Here is a 19924-nt window from a genome sequence, read left to right on the forward strand (position 1 = left end):
TCCTCATCATGCGTATGCTGTGTATTAGCTTCCTCTTTTGTAGTTTTTATGTAAGTATGTTATGACTGAGGTTCAATTTGTGTAAACATCTATCTGCAATCAAAAACCTGTAATACAAGAGTATTTACTTTTTGGGAGTTATCAAGGTACCAAGATAAATAGGACACAACACATGAGTATGGGACAATATGCAGTATATAATGCATCTTGCAGAACTCTAAATGCCCTACTAGTCATTTATCATCACTAAATGTAACTATATGTGCAATGTACAAACATAACATGCTTGGAGAAGAGGTTAGACTCTTGTAAATCTTTTTTTTTTCTACAGTAGTTGTAACCCCACCTGTAAAGACATTCCTTAACTTCTCTCAGGGGAGGGCAGAGCAGCCAGAGGCACGGGCTGCTGCACAGAGACAAATGAATTGAGTACCACCTGAAAACGGCCAAACAGAATGGTACAACAGCATGCAACATGTTTCTGAAGACCAATTCCATATGAACAAACAGACGGTGTAGTAGGGTACCAGACCAGATGTAAATTTGTGGACTGAGACGGCTTATCCATTTATCACTTATGCTGAAGTGGCAAGAACTTCTTAGGTACTAAACATTCCTTAATGACTAAACGCCATGTGGAAAAAGCCACATATAATGTTATTTCCAGTCATCCAGATAGTCACTTTCACTGCCATGCAGATTTTCAATGGCCTTTTAAACACACTTTGTTTATATACTATGCCATCCGTTATGGATGATTATCCATGGACATCCAAAAACAACTAGTTTGATATCTTGCAGTGATGTTATTCTCGAGATTCTCTATTTAGATAGAATGCAACAGATCTGGGTCCAGCTACCCGACATGATATAAAAACACAATTCATCGTAATCAAGAACCAGCTCTATCCACCACAACTATGTACCTGATGACAACAAAACAAAAAACAAATCTTCAGTGGGTGAAGAAAACGGATTTATTAAAAACAGGCAAGCGACAGAGTGTCCTTTTTTTTAATATAAAAAGTTACAGTATATGGCTTTCAACATAATCAGTTCTGGTCAAACAACTAGTGTTCTGGTCAAACAACTATGTTCCTGTATGCAACAATGGTTATGACAATTATTTTAGCTTGTGAATGGCTTATGGTCAGTCCCCATGCTTTGTCCTCTTGGTATCAGGCGTGTCATTCAACTGAGAGAAGTGTTCGGACATGGCAGCCAGAGCCCGGTACCGATGAGAGATGGTGTTCTTCACCTCTTTGGGAAGCTCCGCATAGCTAAAACCATAATGGAATCATTGTGAATATACAGTAGATACTAAAGCTCTGCATAATAAAAACATAATGACATCATTGTGAATATACAGTACCCTCCAGAATTATTGGCACCTCTGCTAAAGTTGACTAAAAAAACAGTATAAACAATAATGGCAGTAACATGTTTTTCTTAAAAATATTTATTTCTTTATGAGATTTTCCTTTTTCTCAAAATAAATTTGCTTCCCTTCAAGGTTGGATTTTTCCTATTTTTTCCATTGTGAGATTACAATAAATAATTATTTTTTATACTGTTTTTCAGTCAACTTCAGCCGAGGTGCCAATAATTCTGGAGGGTACTCTAGGTGCAGACTTGCATGTACACAATCCCAGCCATTTCATATATCGCTCCGGTCAGCTCATGACCCTTCATTACAAATCCGAATGGGAAAAATATTATGCATGTCTCAGAAGTTTAAAGGCGTTCATTTTTGGTTCTCCCTGGGCATTAAATACTAGACTGAAGTAGATGGTCTTGGGTATGAGGGAGAATGGAAATCTCAAGAGGAGAGAGTTCAGAGGATACAGATGTTTGGTACTTTAACATTCTTTTGCCTCAGGGAAGCCACATTTAGTAAATCGTAAAACATTTTTTGTTAGCCTTAACTATTTATTATTTTCCATCATTATACAGTATCATACCTATGATTACAGCCTGTATACTTGTGTACACTGATAAATGTATTACTGATAAACTGTGAGACTGTGAGCAAGTGCACTGATAAACTACTATGCCAGTGGTTCTCAAACTTTTCACAATGAGTACCACCTCAGAAAACAACTGGCTAAAGTACCACCATTATGACCGGCATTAAAATACAGAAGTATAGGACCATTTCACTACATATTTTACAGTGTACATACTGTTTTGCGTGTTTTTTTTTTTTTTTTTCAAATAAGACAAAACACCGTTTATATTTAACTTCAGCATGGTTAAGGATTTTGCATTATATATATTTTGATAAAATTTGAAGTGATCATTTCGTCATCTCGGAGACTCCTAAAGTACCACTAAAGTCCGCGTACCACCAGTGGTACCCGTACCACAGTACTATGAATCATGCAACAAATGGAATGTATTAATACAATGTTGCTACAAATCATAATTCTCAGAGCCAACTCTTATCATTCTGAAGATATACTGCCCTCTAGTGGCCATATATTCGGGACACAATCACTGTGGTTGACAAAGCACACACTCACGTCTTGTCAAAGCCATCTGGTTGGAAACAAGGGTCCCATCCAAAATCTCGGGGTCCTCTGGGCTCAACAATGCGCCCCTGTAACACAAAGTCTGTTTAAGTAATCATGCAGGATACGTGTATGTGGGTAATTTTAAAATCAGGCAAAGTGCTTTGTTTCACAAGGCATAACAATGAAACCCTCTTGAACTATGACATTTGTTGATAGAAAACTTTAGTGGTTAATCAGTTGTTATGATGTTTAAATTGTATCTGAAAATGTTGTTAGTAGGCTAGGCTGTTACTTAATTTGATGCATATCTGAAGTATTTCCTCTGCTAAACAAGTTCAACTAGGTTAGCTAAATTACTAATCTTATGTTTGACTCAATTTGGCCTAAATTCAAATACCTTCTATTTCTACTAAAATTATCATAATTCTGTGCTTTCTTCGACATCAACATTTTAACACATTGTAGAATGTCCTTGTGTGATCCAGTCTTCTCCCCACAGTAACATTTTGTTAACATGATCTGTTGAAGTGGTGTAGTTTTAAAGTGAAACATAGTTTCAAGGATCAAAAAATGTATTTTGGTTTTGTACTCTTTTTCCAATTGTCTAGGTGCTGCTTAATCTAGTCATTAATAATAACATAGTTATCAAACATAATCAGCTAGTACACGGTGATGGTGAAACTAACCATGTGTGTGTGAGATTGATTGATGGTAGGCTACAGTATGGCAATACACTTACCTCAGTTTTCCCCCTAAATAACTGTACAGGCTCGTCTTTTCCAGCACAAAAAGCAAACGTGCAAAGAGCCCATGCAGATTTATCCTCAAAACCTGCCAAGAGTTTGTTCAGTCCTGAGCATAATGGAAAAAGAGAACAGAGGTTGGGTCAAGTCAAAATGATGGTTTAAAAATAATTATGTTACATTACAGTCATGTTTCAGGACTATGTAAGAGTAATAAACTTACTAACCTTCTGGCTTCAGCTTATCCAGGAACCATTTTCTACACAAGAAAAACAAACAGAAAATGTTTCAAGGGGAAAGGCACCAATAATGGCTTTCTGATAATAACTAAATGTACCGCAAAGCGGTACAAAATATGACCACCGCTCAGTCCTGCACATTCTCTCCACAAAAATGAATCACACTTATCAATTTGTCTCCATCTCCATCTCCATCTCCTACTCCATCCTAGTCGGCCAAATTTAGCCCCGCCCACAACATTTGAGGTCGGGAAGTCTGGAATTGAGTATGATGCTGGGGGCGCTGTGGCCCAACAGGTTACAGCGCTCATACCACATACGGGTCCAAGTGCCCACGGTGACCCAGGTTCGAATCCGACCTGCGGTCATATCCTGGTCCCACCCAATCTCTCTCTCCCGCCTACTTCCTGTCTCACTCTTCACTGTCCTGTACAAATAAAGGCAAAAAGCCCAAAAATATATACTTAAAAAAAAAAAAAAAAGAATTGAGTATGATGCTGTCAGGCTATCCCCTACCCTTGCAAATTTTGTGTATGTAAATGAGTGTGTGCGTTTGCTTTTGTGTATATGTGTGTTCTGTGTGTGTGTGTTCACTTGTGAGTGTGTGTGTGGGGAAAATGGGGTGTGTGTTTGTGCGTGTGAGCATGTGTGCGTATCTGTGTGTGTATGCATGTGCGTGCGTGCGGGTTTGTGTGCATGTGTACTGTGTGTGTGTATGTTTGTGCGTGCATGAATGTGCATGTGTACTGTGTGTGTGTATGTTTGTGCGTGCATGAATGTGCATGTGTACTGTGTGTGTGTATGTTTGTGCGTGCATGAATGTGCATGTGTGCGTGCCTGTGTGTATGCATGTGCGTGTGTTTGCGTGCATGTGTACTGTGTGTGTGTGTGTGTGTGTGTGTGTGCGTCTGCTTGGCTGTATGTGTGTTTTTATGTGTGTGTGTGTGTGTTTATGTGTGTGTGTCTGCATGTGTGTGTGTGTGTGCGTGCGAGCATGTGCATGTGTGCGTGACGTGTGTGTGTGCGTGTTTGCGCGCATGTGTACTGTGTGTGTATGTATGTGCGTGTGTGTGCCTGCTTGGCTGTATGTGTGTGTTTTTATGTGTGTGTGTTTTTATGTGTGTGTGCATGTGTGTGTTTGTGCATGTGAGCATGTGCATGTGTGCGTACCTGTGTGTGTATGCATGTGCGTGCGTGTGTGTGTGTTTGTGTGCATGTGTATGTGTGCATGTGTGTGTTTGTGCATGTGAGCATGTGCATGTGTGCGTACCTGTGTGTGTATGCATGTGCGTGCGTGTGTGTGTGTTTGTGTGCATGTGTATGTGTGTTTATGTGTGTGTTTGTGCGTGCATGCATGTGCATGCCTGTGTGTGTGTTTGTGTGCATGTGTATGTGTGTTTATGTGTGTGTTTGTGCGTGCATGCATGTGCATGCCTGTGTGTATGCATGTGCGTTTGTCTTCATGTGCATGCATAATAATAAATAAATAAATAAATAAATAAAAATAAACAAACAAACAAACAAACAAACAAACAAACAAACTCACATATAAGGCCCAGGCAGACCACCAAGAGCTTTAAAACATAGACAGGTATCCTCTACAATGACTGGTCCATCAACCTGTAGAAAAATACAGTGGTGAAAATGGATCTGTTGTTGTTTTTGTATCTTCGGTTCAAGGCTACACACATAAAACAGTTTTGGCACGTTTTACTTACTAGTTTAGCTGCCTCTTTACATTTCTGAATGGAGATGTCATCCGGCTCTCCTTGATATTCTGGTACTAAAAATGAGCTCATGTTAGAATTACCCATTTATAACTAAAAGTACTGTACAATTTCAATAATGTCATGATCATACAGCAGCCACTCACGGTCAATCTTTTTCGAGATCAGTTTATAAGGGAACTTGTCTCCAAGAATCTGGATAACCTGTTCAAAGGGACATCACAGGAACATCTAACACTTAATCATGTCTGCCCAAATTTGGGCAGCCGTGGCCCACTGGTTAGCACTCTGGACTTGTAACCGGAGGGTTGCCGAGCACGGCACCAACAGTGGGCCGCGGCTGAAGTGCCCTTGAGCAAGGCACCTAACCCCTCACTGCTCCCCGAGCGCCGCCGTTGAAGCAGGCAGCTCACTGCGCCGGCATTAGTGTGTGCTTCACCTCACTGTGTGTTGTTCACTGTGTGCTGTTTGTGTTTCACTAATTCACCGATTGGGTTAAATGCAGAGAGCAAATTTCCCTCACGGGATCAAAAAAGTATATATACTTATACTTATAGAATAGCCTACTCGCATGTCATTGAATGTTATAACCGCACAGTGTTATTCCACTGGGCACTGGGGCTTACAAACTTCAAAGGTATGTCACTGAACAGTAACCAGTCGTATAACAAGCGAGCAGACGAATGCAATTCTTACCTCCTCTAGTTTTTTGGCATTTCCAGTAACAAAAACAACTGATCTTCCAACCGGCACTGCCATGCTTGCAACTTGGAGGAAAGAAATGCCCGGAAGATAAATACATCCGGTTCCTTGATCGACAAAACTGACCAATCAGAGCCTGCTGTGTATGTACCGCTAAGAAATGAGTCCGGGTTGTGTAGACATGCCGTCCATGCATGCCGTGCCATCTATCCATGTGGTTGGATCGGTGGACACTGACAGCAAGGCTAAACGACAACTGTCCGAACTAATTAACTAGGCTAATTCTTAAGAAAAAAATCATTCATTTTGTTATGAAAATACGCAAGGGAAAACGGTTAGAAAAAATATCAAGTTGCTGCCAAAGTTGATTAACTTGCTGTGCAGCGACTGTTGTTTACTGTAGCTGATATCCAACAAGAGCACTTGATGGCATTTTTCTTCATGCTACCTATATTTCATTAGAGAGTAGTTTGAGGACAAGTTGAAAGGATGAGTTTATTGCCCCGCACTGCAGAAGAGCTTAGCTCGGCGGACTACTGGGAGCGTTTTTTTCGTAAACGTGGAGAGAAGGCATTCGAATGGTATGGCGACTATCATTCTCTCTGTGGAGTGCTGCACAAATACATCAAACCTCGTGATCAGGTAAAATATTTAAACATCGGTAACTTCCTAAATTGCATGGCAAATGTAAAGGTTTTTATCCTTGGCATGTATTTGTTGTGTAATCCCGTGTTGTTCCAATACAGGTACTAGTAGTGGGTTGTGGTAACTCGGAGTTGAGCGAACAACTCTATGATGTGGGCTATCGGCAGCTCACCAACATTGACATCAGCGAGACGGTAGTGTCACACATGAACCAGCGTAATGCTGAACGCCGGCCAGGCTTGACTTTCCAACTAATAGACGCCACTCAGACAGGTTTTGAGGATGGCAGCTATCAGGTGGCATTAGATAAAAGTACCTTCGATGCCATGGCCTCCGAAGAAGAGGGTGCACTGGCCAAGAGGATGCTGACAGAGATTAGTAGAGTGCTGGCCGTTGGGGGGCGGTATGTCTGCATTACTCTGGCTCAGGAGCATGTGGTGCGTCTAGCTGTGGATCACTTCTCCAGTGCAGGCTGGGCCATAAGGCTTCACTGCCTGGCCAAGGAGGATGACCAGGACTCCGATTCTGACTCCACATTTGCTCTGCCAGTCTTTGTTCTTGTCTGCACCAAGTTTCGGCAGCCACCCCCTTTTCTGGTGCTGGAGATGTGCTTGGGGGAAGATGGTGCCCCGAAAAGACTGTCAACTGTGCCTGACCTTCTGGCTGCGGTAAAAGAGAGGCAGGCTTATGCCCTCTTACAGCAGAAGCTCCGTGGAGGCACAGACTCAGCCAGCAGCCCCTCTCTCACGTTGTGCCACTCAGCCACAGGATTGCCTCGGTACACCCTCACAGTGCAGGACAGCCCACCCAGTGCCAAAGTGCCACGTCTCAATCATTTCGCAATCTTCATAGGTAAGAGTTTCTGTCTGCAAAGCTAAACATTGTACAACTAATGTACAGCTCTCAATGCTTGCAAAAACAAACAAACAAACAAAAAAACGGAACATTCCAGCTAAATGGTCAGCTGTCAGCATGTTCTTCTTGTCTGGGAGACTATGCTGAATTTTTGTAATTTCTTTTTGTAATGTTCTTTTTGTAATGTTTTTCATTTATTTTTCATGCTATGTCATGTTATTATGTTATGTTATATGTTATTAACAATATATTTGTTTTATATATTTATGGCAACATAAACCATGGTGTATGTCTGCACAGCACAGTACTGATTGTCTGGGTTCATGTTCTCAATGTGTTGTAACTCCTCTGCGGGCTGTCAAATTGCTATATCTCTTGACAAATATATCCTGAAATTAATCCACAGTGCCACAAGGTCGTGAGTCTGATTGGCTCTATGGATCTGCTGAGGGCCGTGCGCAGTTAGCGGCCAGTGCCAATTTCAGACGCCTAGTTGTTGTGTCTATGCACCGAGACCAAGAGTATCAGGACATGCAGGCCATTCAAGCAGAGCTCTCACCAATGGTGATGGAACTCGCTCCTCCAGGGATGCCAGCCAATCAGCAGGTAGAGATTGCCATGTGACACGCACAGTGCAACACTTGTAGTTAGTCACCATGGCTAACTAATACAGTATATCCTCATTGCTGCATAGGTGCCCTTTCTGTCTGTCGGAGGGGATGTGGGCTGGCGTAAAGTAGTGGGTAAGGGGCTCAGTGAGCTCACGGGGGAGTACTCTGTGGAAGACGTCAGAGGAGAGGACGGCAATCTCTACCGCCGACTGATCTTCCTGAAGAATGATCAGCTGGTCCAGTCTGAAAGTCGCCTCCGCACACCGGCAAAAGGTGAGATGGGATCATAAAAAGACCACTTTTCTGCACTGCAGGGATCATGAGGGCCTGATGGTAGGCATGAACGTGAAGGGTCATCGGGGTCATTTACATTGTGAGTGTATGTTGGCTTAGACATGTTAAAGTGGCTGGCTATAATTGTCAACATGTAAAATCGTTGTATAACATGTATTGCTATTTATGACACAGTATCACAATTTTATAAAGGATTCCTCTGTACATTTACACAGTGCTGTTTGATTTATACACACATACATACTTAATTATGCTCTTTTCCTGTACTGCCCTATGCTACAAAGCTTAAGGCCATGTGAGCAGACACATAGCTAGATCACTAATAATAGCATACCTCAGTCCTATTTCTCCAATGTGTGCACACCAAACTTCCCATGATGCTCTCTTTTGTTCCAGCGTCTGCAGCGCGCAAGAAGAAGAATAAGAGGAAACCAAATCCTGCAGCTTCACAAGCCCCTCCCAGTGCTTCGGGTTCTGATCCTACCAGTCCCCCACCTGTAGATCACAGTGTCCTGTGCTGCACTCATCACGAAGTCATGGTCGCAGGTTTGGCCTTGTTAGGGTTGAACACAAGTGCCAACAAAGGTATGATATTGGTCGTTTTGCTGTCAAAACAGTTTCTCTAGTTGTGGCTGTGTGTTTAAGATGTGTGCTCCTACCAATATGTGGTTAACAATCGATCATATTTCTACAGATCAACCCATATCTGTGTTGCTGGTTGGACTGGGAGGAGGGGGACTGGCCCAGTTTGTGCATGACTTTGTCCCATCGTCCCAAGTGTATGTGGTGGAGTTGGACCCTGCAGTACTTGATCTGGCTAAAACCTGGTTCGAGTTCCAGCCAAGCGACAGACTGAAAGTCACTCTGGATGATGGGCTGGCCCATATTGCCTCTCTGGAAAGCCAGGGTAAGAGAAGGAATGGGGGGTTCAAGGCAGATCCAAGTCATTTCCCGATCCCACCCGATCCCACTCAATCCCACCTGATCCCACTCGATCCCACCCTATCCCGATCTCTATCTCTATCTGTCCCAATCGCTTCCTATCACTCTTTTCACGGTCCTATTTCAATGAAGGCAAAAAGCCCACAAACGTACTTTAAAAAAGAGAGAAGGATTGAGAAAAGAGTGGGGTAAATAGAAAAAAATGGGCAACATGTCTTCATGGGTGTGTAGTTAGATTGAATGACAGTGACTGAGTCAGGGAGGCAACTATAATGAGTTTTGTTGGCTATCCCTGTCTGTAGCACTGTTACAATTTTGTTGGATGTATCTTGCTGTAAAAATATCTCTCCCTTATTTTACTTCCTCTGACATTACAACTCTGCTCTATTTATAGGCGGACATTCTTATGACGTCATCATGTTTGACGTTGACAGTAAAGACCCCAGCCTTGGAATGAGCTGCCCTCCACCTGCCTTTATAGAAAAGGCCCTACTGGAAAAAGTGTTCCGCTTGCTAAGTTCACGAGGTTTGATGTGTATTATTGCTCATGACTTCTGCATTTAAAGGCCTGTTGTATTGATGTCTAGTTCCTCTAAATAGAAGTGCTTAATTTACCACCATTTGAATAGGTCTACTATACTCATTTAGTTTTAGTTTAGAGTTACTGAAACTCTAGTAACTCATCAGTAGTTTAAAAAAATACTCATTCTCTCCATTGTACCTTGTCTACAAATTCTCACTTCTAGTTCCTTTTTTTCTGCATTCACTCCATCTCAGGGGTGTTCATGTTGAATCTGGTGTGCCGAGACACGTCCTTACGACAGAAGGTGATGGGGACTCTGCGGGAGGTCTTCCCTCGGGTGTTTTCCCGTCCAATTGAGGGTGAGGTGAATGATGTGCTCTTCTGCCTGAGAGAGGCAGGCAAAGACAAAGACACTGGTGTCCCGGTAGAGCTGAAGAAGGCAGCTAAGAGCCTACAGGGGGCGATGAGAGCACACAGTGATGGAGGACCCAGCAGCCCACACATTGATATTGCTGCAATGCTGGAGGACCTCATGATAGCATAACATCAGATATCATCATGGAAGTGTGTGAGTGAAAATTTAAGTTGAAAAAGACGTGGTATATATCATGGTCATATAGATTGTCTCTGGATGATAAAATATGAATGTGGTGTGATGGTAATGAATGAATGCATTAAAGACTAAGTAAAATCTTTCCAGCTTCTCTGTTTCATCTAAGATCATTTTTTGTTTCCTGTTAAGTATTACTGAAAAAGTAAAGGCACTTTCAAGATTTTTTTCTGGTTGAGTGTTGCACTAATTTCATTGTCTGACTGGTTATAATGGAGATATGGCTGATGTATCACAAAGAAAAGTTTCCTTTGATGAGGTTGCAATAGGTAATATGTTTGGACAGCGAGTAGTAAGCTCCAAGTTGTTATTTATGGCTTCTGAACATTGCTAGTTTTGGAGCTCTGTTTGGGTCATGTGTGAAAGTGGGCATTTACAGACTTGGTTCAACTGGGGACAACAACTTTTGCAAGATGGTATCCCTTGTTAAGATGGATGGAGGATAAAAAAAAAAAAACGTTTTTTTTATACCGTGATCATGATCATTGTCCCCTCAGGGTTGTGGCTTGACCTTTGGTGTTACTTAGAAGGAAAAAGTAATTTCTGGCAGACTGGGACACAATCTTGATCTGAGTCAGATCTGCCTGACCTTATTTTGACAAACCATGTTTGCATATTTGTGAATGCAATGATTTGAGATGTTCATGGCGGAAAACATCTCCCCCAGATTAGAATCGTAGCCAATGATAGAACATTTGTTTACTGTAATTTAGCCAGAAATATGACACATTTCCAACTGAGGTGTGGCTGCTTAGGGTTGTTGAACTACGCGCGTGCGCAGATAACCGTTAGCTGTCAGTGCGCGAAGGCTCGTCGTCCCGACTGAAGAGTTTGTCCCAGTGAAGTTGGATCAACCCAAGAAGACTCTTGCCAGTTCGCCGAATGCTAACGCTGATTGTCTTAAATGGCCAAGGAAAGAATTTATTTTTCATTTTCATTTGTCTGTTCTACTAGCCGAAGTCAAAGTCCTGAAGTTCCAGTGTAGACAAAACGCGCGAGCAGACTTTTCCTGAACTGGACCGTTCGGGTACCGAGTGGCAGTGATATGAAAGCGGATATTTCGACATTCTCGTTTCAAGTTAGCCAGAAAGGTAAGACGGAACAGTTTTTGTATAACGTCAGCTTTTTCAAGCAATGTTTTAACTGAATGAGTGACTGGCTAGCTCTCGTACACCCTGAGGGACCCCCCTCAAAATATAATTGCCTGGCCATCGCTAACAATAACTTCAAAGGCATGTACAGTAAGCTAACTGGCCAGCTAACCTACGAACCCACTTGTTGAAAAAGCATTGGCAACGCATTTTTAAGAATATACCTTTTTAATGAGTGAACGAATCTTTTAATAGTGAATTAACCATGCTCATCGTTGTAAATCAAAAGTAACATTAAAGGTTAGATGGTGTTGACATGGCATCATTGGAGACCTGAACTGAACTTCCTTTGAACTTGACGCTGCTCTTAATTTCAGTCACCTGCATCCCTGTAGCTCTGTCACCATGGGTAACCGGGGGATGGAGGAGCTCATCCCCCTAGTCAACCGGTTGCAAGATGCTTTCAGTGCCATTGGACAAACATGCAGTCTGGACCTCCCTCAAATCGCTGTTGTTGGCGGACAGAGTGCAGGAAAGAGCTCAGTATTAGAAAACTTTGTTGGGAGGTAGGTAAAGGGAGGTTAAATGTATCAAATCTGCACTGGTTGTTTCAGTCTTATTCCCATGGTTTATGTGTTGTTATTAATACAACATAATAGAAATACTCACTGTGAACTCACAAAGTGAACTGGCATCCTCCACATGACTGTACTTTCATAAGTTAGCAGTTCCATTCCAACCATTGCCAAGAATCTATGACAGGTTATGCCTGATCCACCTCTGCCATCGGTGTGTGTGTCTGTGTCTGTGTGTTTGCTCATGTTGTTTATTATTAGTTGTCACACAAATTTAAAATGTGGGCCTAGGTTGAACCCTATGCTGAGATGAGGCTAGTTACTTTACTGATAAATTAGACCATGTGCAGAGGTGGAAAAAGTATGAAAATATTGTACTCAAGTAAAAGTACCAATGATGAAATATTATTCAAGTACAAGTTAAAAAAACAATCTGAAAATGTACTTAAGTAAAAGTAAAAAGTAGTTCATTTAAAATGTACTTTAAGTAAAAGTTACTTAGTTACTTTTTTTTGGGGGGGGGGGTACCAGAATAACCAGTTTTACCAGAGACTTTCTAATGAGGAGATACAGCACTAAAAAAATCCTCCATAGTAATGCATGGGGTTAGTTTGTAACGTTGTCTACAAATATCACAACCCTTCCGCGGCAAAACGTTGACATGTGAATACATTGAGCCAATCATGTGGTGTGTTGTAAAATACATTGAGCCAATCATATGGTGTGCTGCAAGACATCGTGCCAATCATCTGTTGTGATCTCGCTGCTGAAGCAAGATTGGTGTCGTGAAGCCTTACGCACACGCATTTCTGCCGATAAGTGCCCAAGAAGTGTTGCAATATGGCCGCCGAGTGGAGGTACTTGTTTGAAAAGGACTTTGGTCCTATTTCGAGTTGCTGCAGCCAGCAGCTAAGGCAGCCATGTTCATGCTCCCAGTGTGTAGCGCTGTAGCTGCATTATCTGCAAGTGGAAGAAACATCACTGCATCAAGATCAGGATTCACAAGAGGGACCCATGGAATCTGTTTAGAACAATGGGCCAAAATCACACCTGATTTTATCCCCCCGAAAAGTGCACCGGTGCTTCTGACGCGCTTGCTACATGTTGATCATTATCACTAGGCTAGTGGTTTAGGGCGCAATTTTTTTTCTCTCCCTTTCTGTTTTCGATAGTCTTAACTTTTTTTTTTACTCAAGTAACGGATGGGATTTTTGATGTAGCGAAGTACAATACTTCACTCAAAATGTAATCAAGTAAAATTTAAAATACCGATTTTATAAACTACTTAAAAAATACAAAATACACAAAACTACTCAATACAGTAATGTGAGTAAATGTATTTCGTTACTTTCCACCTCTGACCATGTACAATAATAATTACAATGCTTTAATAATTGTAATGCGTTTACCCTTACCAAAAATACACCTCATAACAATTTGAAAGTAAATTGTATTGTAGACAGCAAGTTGTAGTAAAAAACACCGAAAACAATCGATTCTACCTAGCTCAAGTTGCTGCAGCCTACAGCTAGAGCTTCAAGGCAGCTGCAGTGCTACACTCTGGGTTCATGTTTATGAGCCCCCATGTTCATGTCCCCAGAGTGTAGCACTGTAGCTGCCTGGCTGGTAGAACTGATTGTTTTACTTTTTTTCATACTGACAGTACTCGGTGACTTCGAGAAACGGAGATCTAGCTGTGAAAAATGGCCGGAATTCTCCTTTAAGTGCACTTTACTAAAGGACAGTTAAACTGTGAACAAAATTTGGTGGTCAAGACGCTTGACCAGTTAAGGGCCGGGTGGATTCTCTTCAGGTCTTGTGACGTTACTGTTGAAGTGGCTCCTGGCTTCCAGAAATGACTGTGCTATGGTGACAAAGAGCAGAGCTAGGGCTGTTATCAAAAACTCTGGGTGGGGGTAGAAAGGCAGACAGGAGGTGTTTTTACAGTGTCCCTCCAAGTCATGACAGAGTTTGGTGGCAAAGCACACGTTTCACAAAACTAAAAACTATAGTACTAACTAATAGTATTATTTGTCCACTCAATGTTGACTGGGTTATGCAGTGTAGATGTTTTTTTCATTTTTTCATTTCAAGTTAATCTGTAGCCCTTGATGGACATCAGGCAACAAACCTATAACAAATGTGCCCAAAAATGGACATTTAACCGAATTTCAAAAGCAGCACCACCAGGCCTTTTCAGTCAGTACGCATGTACGCGCATAGTTCATCCCTTGGGAAAGACTCTGCTTTGCCTTCCCGTCTGCTCCAAATGAATCAAGAAGCCTGGTGCCTTTAACCACACTTTTCTCATTTGTCATTTTGCATTTCACTTCTACTTATTCAGAGTACCGGTAAATAGATACAACAACAGACTGCATCTGTCAAGCTGTCTGTCTACAGGTGGCAGGATTTGGTTTTGTGCAATCCTTTGCTGGGAGGGATTTTTGGCTGCTCAGTTAATTTTTGCTGCTTTCAATCTGTGTGTGATTAGGTAGTGACACTGACTGAATTATGGATGAATTGGGACTTGAGTACTGGCCTATTTGCTGTAAATAAACCCTGCATAACCCACTACTGTAAATCAAAACAGAGATGAGATTTCATCACATAGCCTAAGATTCAGATAGATAGATAGATACTTTATTGATCCCCAAGGGGAAATTCAAGGTCTCAGTAGCATACAGACATCACACACAACATGCACTTACAAGGAAGGTATTTTTGGAGTGAGGAGTTGGTGGGTAATATGTTATTTAAATTGTTTGCAAGAATATTTTTTTTTCCAAAGAAGTGAACTACTATGAGAATATTTTTTAACCACGAAAAGCAGCCCAAGTAACCATTTGAATATTGTGAGAATGCAGTCAGACATGGAGGCCACACCAGGCACGTACATAACTGAAGCTTCCGTTCCCAGAGCGTCTGCTGCAACAATTAGCTTCCAGTATAATCAATGGAACTGTCTACACCAGATGTAATAGCCGCATGTACGTTTGAAAAATTAGATCAGTCTTCTAAAAAAAAATGTTATGCTCCGCGAACTGACGCTTCAGTTGCAGACCCGATGTAGCCCAGGCCTGAGTATCATTCAGTGGACCAGCTTGATTTAATTCATTCACCCAACCTATACTGCTTTGGGCTATTAAGAACATTCTGGTTCATTTAGGTCTGTCCAGGACATATGTGTTTCAAAAATACAGTTAAGAACAATAATTACTCATACCCATTACTCATACCAGCATTTTATTTAATACAATGTTTTTCTATTTCTTTATTTTTTTCATTTATAACAATAATAATAATAATACTAATAAGCTCAAAGTGCTTCACATTTGAAATATTTAACACAATAATAGAGAAAAAAATAATAATAATATACAAAATACATTTTGAGGCTAATGCAGAAAGTTGTTGCGGTACTAGTATATAGGCTTTGCAAACAAATGCCTACACAACCCTACTAACCACAAGCCCTTGGTGCAGCCCACCACAATATACCAGCAATTTCCTACAAGTTCTTCAGTCATTCCTCTTCGTTGCTTTGTTGCTGTGGCGGTTTATGATCCAATCAGTAACATAACATTTAGACCTATATCTTTAGTGCAGTCTGTTGTCTTTTGCCTCATGCCTATGTCATTGCCAGGCAGAAGTATCCTATTGGTCAAAATATTGGATGGGTTTGAGTATGAGTTATGTTTGGTTCAACTATAATGTTGTCCCTGTTTCAAAGCTAACGCATGATTACAGGAACACGCCGAGAATGTAACTGAAAACATCCTGAGACATTGAGGGAAACACAGTGACAAAACCATACACATGGGAACCCGCCCTATTGTATTGCCAAGGCTGCTCCACCAGCTGCATCGCAGGAAATACTGCCGATGCTGTAGTGGAAGTCATTTGTGTGAGACTCATGTTTGATCTGAAGTATCATTTTCTGTGAGTTTAGTCACGCATAACTGCTGTGTTTGTGGTCGTGTGTAAAAATGGCTGAGTCAGGTCATAACGGTTGTGTTTCTGTGGTACAGAAACCTTAGGTCAGGTCAAAAGTAGCACGCATCTTTACATAGTGTGCATGACACAGCATTTCATAAAAGTCCAAATGTACCAGATACGACAGAACAAAAAGCTGTCGCTGTGCTTATGTTCATGTTGGATATGATCTGTATCTTTCTGTGTTTTTAGAGAAATGTTGATCATTCTCAGCTCACTGTGGTCGTTCTACTTCTAGCTCCTTAGAACTGAGAGGAAGTTATCTCGAGGGTTGGATGGAAAGTTCAACGTGATGCTTGTATTGCCACTGGGAAAGTCCATACAGCCATGTGCTCTCAAAAATCCTTGCCCATAAAAAGTGACCGTCTAAGGAATTAGTGTGGTGAATCTCCTCTGCTCCCTCGTCTCTCCATAGACGTGTGTGCGATGGAACATATTATATGCTAGTTTTTGGTCGTTGATTTCAAAGTAATGATCATTCCTGTATTGACATTAGGGCAGTTAGCATGTTAAAATAATCTTCTGCTGAACTGCTGACGCCCGGACTGAGTTAGGCTGTGTCTCAAACCGCACACTTCTGTCAGTACACTTCTAGTGTGCACTGAGCGCTTACTTCCGTAGTGCCCACTTTTCGATGGTTAGTATTGTCCCAATATCTGCACTATATCCTTAAACTAAGTATTTGAAGTGTGCATGTTGGTGGTTTGAGACACAGCGTTAGAGTCCATTAAAGGTGCCATGTGTAAGAATTGAGGTAAAAATATCCAAAAAATGAGCTACACGTATCAAAAGAATGGAAGGAAATAAGGGTGATGATGTCATTAAAAAAAATGACAAGGTATAGTGCTAAAGAGATATCAACCTGAATTAGCATGCTAAATTACTAGCCACAGCCCGACAAGTGTCATAATACCAGTTTCGGCTATGGGAGGCAGTATGCGGGTAACATAACCGCCAGCCAAACTGCAATACACGTGTCTCGGTTGTTACTCTAGGGTAGACAAACTCACTTTCTGGAGGTATACTGCCCCATCTTTTATGGAATGTGGAGTATGAATTGATTTTTTGGCAGACATTACACATGGCACCTTTAAGTGCCTTTTGTCACGCTTCTCTTCTCTTGTTAACATTTTACTTTCACTTCCCCAAGTGTTTTATTTGCCTCTGTTGTCATGTGGGGGACGGAGGACCACAGCATGTTTGCTCTTGTTTCATTCACTCCACACCAGCATGCCTCTTTCAGCTTATCAAGGTGCTGTTTATAGGCTGACAAAAAATGTACATTCCTCTGGCTGCAGGCAAGAATCTGTTTACACTATGAGGGCTATAAAGTAAAGCACCGCATAGTTATTTTTATATACACGTGGTGGCGTGAGAGTTATACTCTCCTTTAAACTGGTCTCTCATATAATATCAATTGTGCGCAAAGACTGGATAAAAACTAAAAACTGGCGATGGTTGACCTAGCGCAGGCATGACGTGTGTCAGCCTTTCCACAAGAGCACTGCTGTGAACTGGGTCTGTTCCCTGGGATCTTCCTCTCCTACCCTGTTTATGTTCCATCACTGGCTTCCTCCCAGTTTCCCATTACAGCCGTATAGGCTGGGATCAGAACAGGACATGTTCTGTCAGGCTGATTATCTTGGCCTTGGAGAAGACTTTCCTGACATGGGCCCATTGTATTCCCAGACAGTCGCCTCCTTCTTTTTAGCAATACTTTCTCTTTGACCCAAAAGCCACCAATTGAGCATACATGTACTGTACTACAAGTCCCGTAATATTTAATTGATGCCCGTTCTTGCAATAGCATGACTTAACTTTAGTGGTATGACATTGGTGAGAGAGCACAGATCCGTGTTTTCAGCTCAGTGTTATTTAGGCTATGTAGGTAGGTAGCACTCCCTGTCTAATGCAATAAATATGTCTGGAAAGAACTGCTTATTTAAGTACAGACTACTCCAGATTAGAGTCAGGCATGAGCTGTATGAATGTAAAACAGCCATAAATAACTGAATATGGTGGCCAGAGATGGGTGAGGTTGAAGGAATGGGTTTACTGTTTCACTCTCTGGACATACAAGCTGACGAAGCTTGTCGCAGCCTGCATTGGCACTAGTCTTCCGCCAACTCTTGACCGTGTATGTGTATGCGTGTGTGTGTGTGTGTGTCTGTGTTTGTCTGCGTGCCGCCTTTTTATTTGTAGCTATAAATGACATCAATTAGTGTTGTGACTTAATGCCCCAGGGGAGTCATATCTTGGCAGAGTTCAGGGATTAATGTGGAGTATGCATGTTTATTTGTGTACAGTTGTAGTATGGGTTTGTGTATCATGTGGTATGATTGTGTACAGTTGTAGTATGTGTTTGTGTATCATGTGGTATGATTGTGTACAGTTGTAGTATGTGTTTGTGTATCATGTGGTATGATTGTGTACATTTGTAGTATGTGTTTGTGTATCATGTGGTATGATTTTGTACAATTGTAGTATGTGTTTGTGTATCATGTGGTATGATTGTGTACAGTTGTAGTATGTGTTTGTGTATCATGTGGTATGATTGTTTACAGTTGTAGTATGTGTTTGTGTATCATGTGGTATGATTGTGTACATTTGTAGTAGGTGTTTGTGTATCATGTCATGTGGTTTGATTGTGCCTCTATGACTCTGCTCATGTCATGTGTCATGTCACTCTGCTCATGTCATATGTCATGAGGTTTGATTGTGTACAGCTGTAGTATGTGTTTCTGTGTCATGTGGTATGATTGTGTACAGTTATAGTATGTGTTTGTGTGTCATGTGGTTTGCTTGTGTACAGTTGTATCATGTCATGTGGTTTGATTGTGTACAGCTGTAGTATGTGTTTGTATCATGTGGTTTGATTGCTCCTGTATGACTCTGCTCAGGGATTTCCTGCCCAGAGGTTCAGGGATTGTCACACGAAGGCCGTTGGTACTGCAGCTCATCAATGATGATAAAGGTGGGATCATCACTAACTTTGAATCTATGCTAGTTTCTATGCCAGTTCACTATGGTAAACTATGGACACTGTGGTTGTCATTCAGATACGTGTCAGATTCATTATTCTATTTATGAAAACTTCCATGTTGATCACACATTTATTTTCTGCGATGTGGTGGCATCGTTTACATACCAGTGCTATCTTACTCTCCATTTTATGTCACTATAGCTGCCACTAAATGACCTCTGCTGTGTACTCGAGTTGCAAGCTGTGGTATTTTTGCCATCCTGGAGAGGGTGTTACATTCTACATTGTCCACTAGGTGGAGACCTCTCCTCTTCTAAACAATGTATTGATGCCTTCGAAATCCATCTTTTTTTTTGCTGCCCAGAGTATGCCGAGTTCCTCCATTGCAAAGGCAGGAAAATTGTCGACTTTGAGGAGGTTCGGAAAGAGATTGAAACTGAGACGGAGAGACTGACAGGAGTCAATAAGGGCATCTCACCCATTCCCATCAGGCTTCGTGTTTACTCACCCAATGGTAACCCCTGCCCACAGTATTGTCTCTCTTCACTCATTGGCTAGATCACATCCTGCATTTTGCAAACAGTCCTTTATTAGCGCTAATAACTACCTTTGTTAAGTGATTGACTTTGCCTGATCAATGAATGTCCCCAATTATGGACGTATCAATTTATGTACGTTTGGCCCCAACACCCATAATTAACTGATTCCTGTTTATTTGACATTACTATCCTCATTTACTTTAATGTCTGTTATATGCAGTTTCCGAATTCTTCAGAGCAAGATTTAAAAAAACTAAAACTTTTTTATTATTACTAAATACTTTACTGTAAATGCTAATACTTTATGAAGGTTGAAGTAACACTTAGCTTAACTTAACA

General features: G+C 41.4%; 3 protein-coding genes across 8 annotated transcripts in view; 2 read left to right on the forward strand and 1 right to left on the reverse strand.

Moving 5' to 3' along the window:
• Window positions 1-954: 954 nt before the first annotated feature.
• Window positions 955-6022, reverse strand: itpa (inosine triphosphatase (nucleoside triphosphate pyrophosphatase)). Its single transcript, XM_048253583.1, has 8 exons — window positions 5919-6022; window positions 5369-5426; window positions 5214-5278; window positions 5042-5115; window positions 3484-3515; window positions 3253-3365; window positions 2523-2599; window positions 955-1280 (listed from the first exon to the last, which is right to left on the reverse strand). Exons 1-8 carry the CDS (start codon window positions 5979-5981, stop codon window positions 1151-1153), a joined length of 612 nt encoding a protein of 203 aa, XP_048109540.1. The 5' UTR covers window positions 5982-6022; the 3' UTR covers window positions 955-1150.
• An 82-nt stretch (window positions 6023-6104) lies between these two features.
• mettl13 (methyltransferase 13, eEF1A lysine and N-terminal methyltransferase) lies at window positions 6105-10570 on the forward strand. The gene is made up of 8 exons (XM_048253582.1): window positions 6105-6566; window positions 6671-7421; window positions 7831-8030; window positions 8119-8308; window positions 8726-8914; window positions 9024-9236; window positions 9666-9797; window positions 10049-10570. Exons 1-8 carry the CDS (start codon window positions 6414-6416, stop codon window positions 10336-10338), a joined length of 2118 nt encoding a protein of 705 aa, XP_048109539.1. The 5' UTR covers window positions 6105-6413; the 3' UTR covers window positions 10339-10570.
• Window positions 10571-11201: 631 nt separating this feature from the next.
• dnm3a (dynamin 3a) overlaps window positions 11202-19924 on the forward strand; it is a 45690-nt gene continuing 36967 nt past the window's right edge. For all 6 annotated transcript variants that reach the window (XM_048251514.1, XM_048251511.1, XM_048251513.1 and 3 more), the window contains exons 1-4: window positions 11202-11495; window positions 11873-12061; window positions 18964-19037; window positions 19411-19560. In XM_048251514.1, the coding sequence (XP_048107471.1) occupies window positions 11901-12061; window positions 18964-19037; window positions 19411-19560 (385 nt within the window). In that variant the 5' untranslated portion in view covers window positions 11202-11495; window positions 11873-11900. The remainder of the gene's footprint in view (window positions 11496-11872; window positions 12062-18963; window positions 19038-19410; window positions 19561-19924) is intronic.

The sequence above is a fragment of the Alosa alosa genome, chromosome 9 (assembly GCF_017589495.1).
Source record: "Alosa alosa isolate M-15738 ecotype Scorff River chromosome 9, AALO_Geno_1.1, whole genome shotgun sequence".
In the NCBI taxonomy this organism is placed as follows: domain Eukaryota; kingdom Metazoa; phylum Chordata; class Actinopteri; order Clupeiformes; family Clupeidae; genus Alosa; species Alosa alosa.

Coding starts and splice junctions, on each gene's coding strand:
- itpa (XM_048253583.1), bottom strand. CDS start 5,981: ATGGCAGTGCCGGTTGGAAGATCAGTTGTTTTTGTTACTGGAAATGCC. Junction 5,427..5,918: donor ATGCCAAAAAACTAGAGGAG/GTAAGAATTGCA, acceptor CCCTTTGAACAG/GTTATCCAGATTCTTGGAGA. Junction 3,366..3,483: donor GGATAAGCTGAAGCCAGAAG/GTTAGTAAGTTT, acceptor CATTATGCTCAG/GACTGAACAAACTCTTGGCA.
- mettl13 (XM_048253582.1), top strand. CDS start 6,414: ATGAGTTTATTGCCCCGCACTGCAGAAGAGCTTAGCTCGGCGGACTAC. Junction 8,309..8,725: donor CCTCCGCACACCGGCAAAAG/GTGAGATGGGAT, acceptor CTTTTGTTCCAG/CGTCTGCAGCGCGCAAGAAG. Junction 9,798..10,048: donor CCGCTTGCTAAGTTCACGAG/GTTTGATGTGTA, acceptor ACTCCATCTCAG/GGGTGTTCATGTTGAATCTG.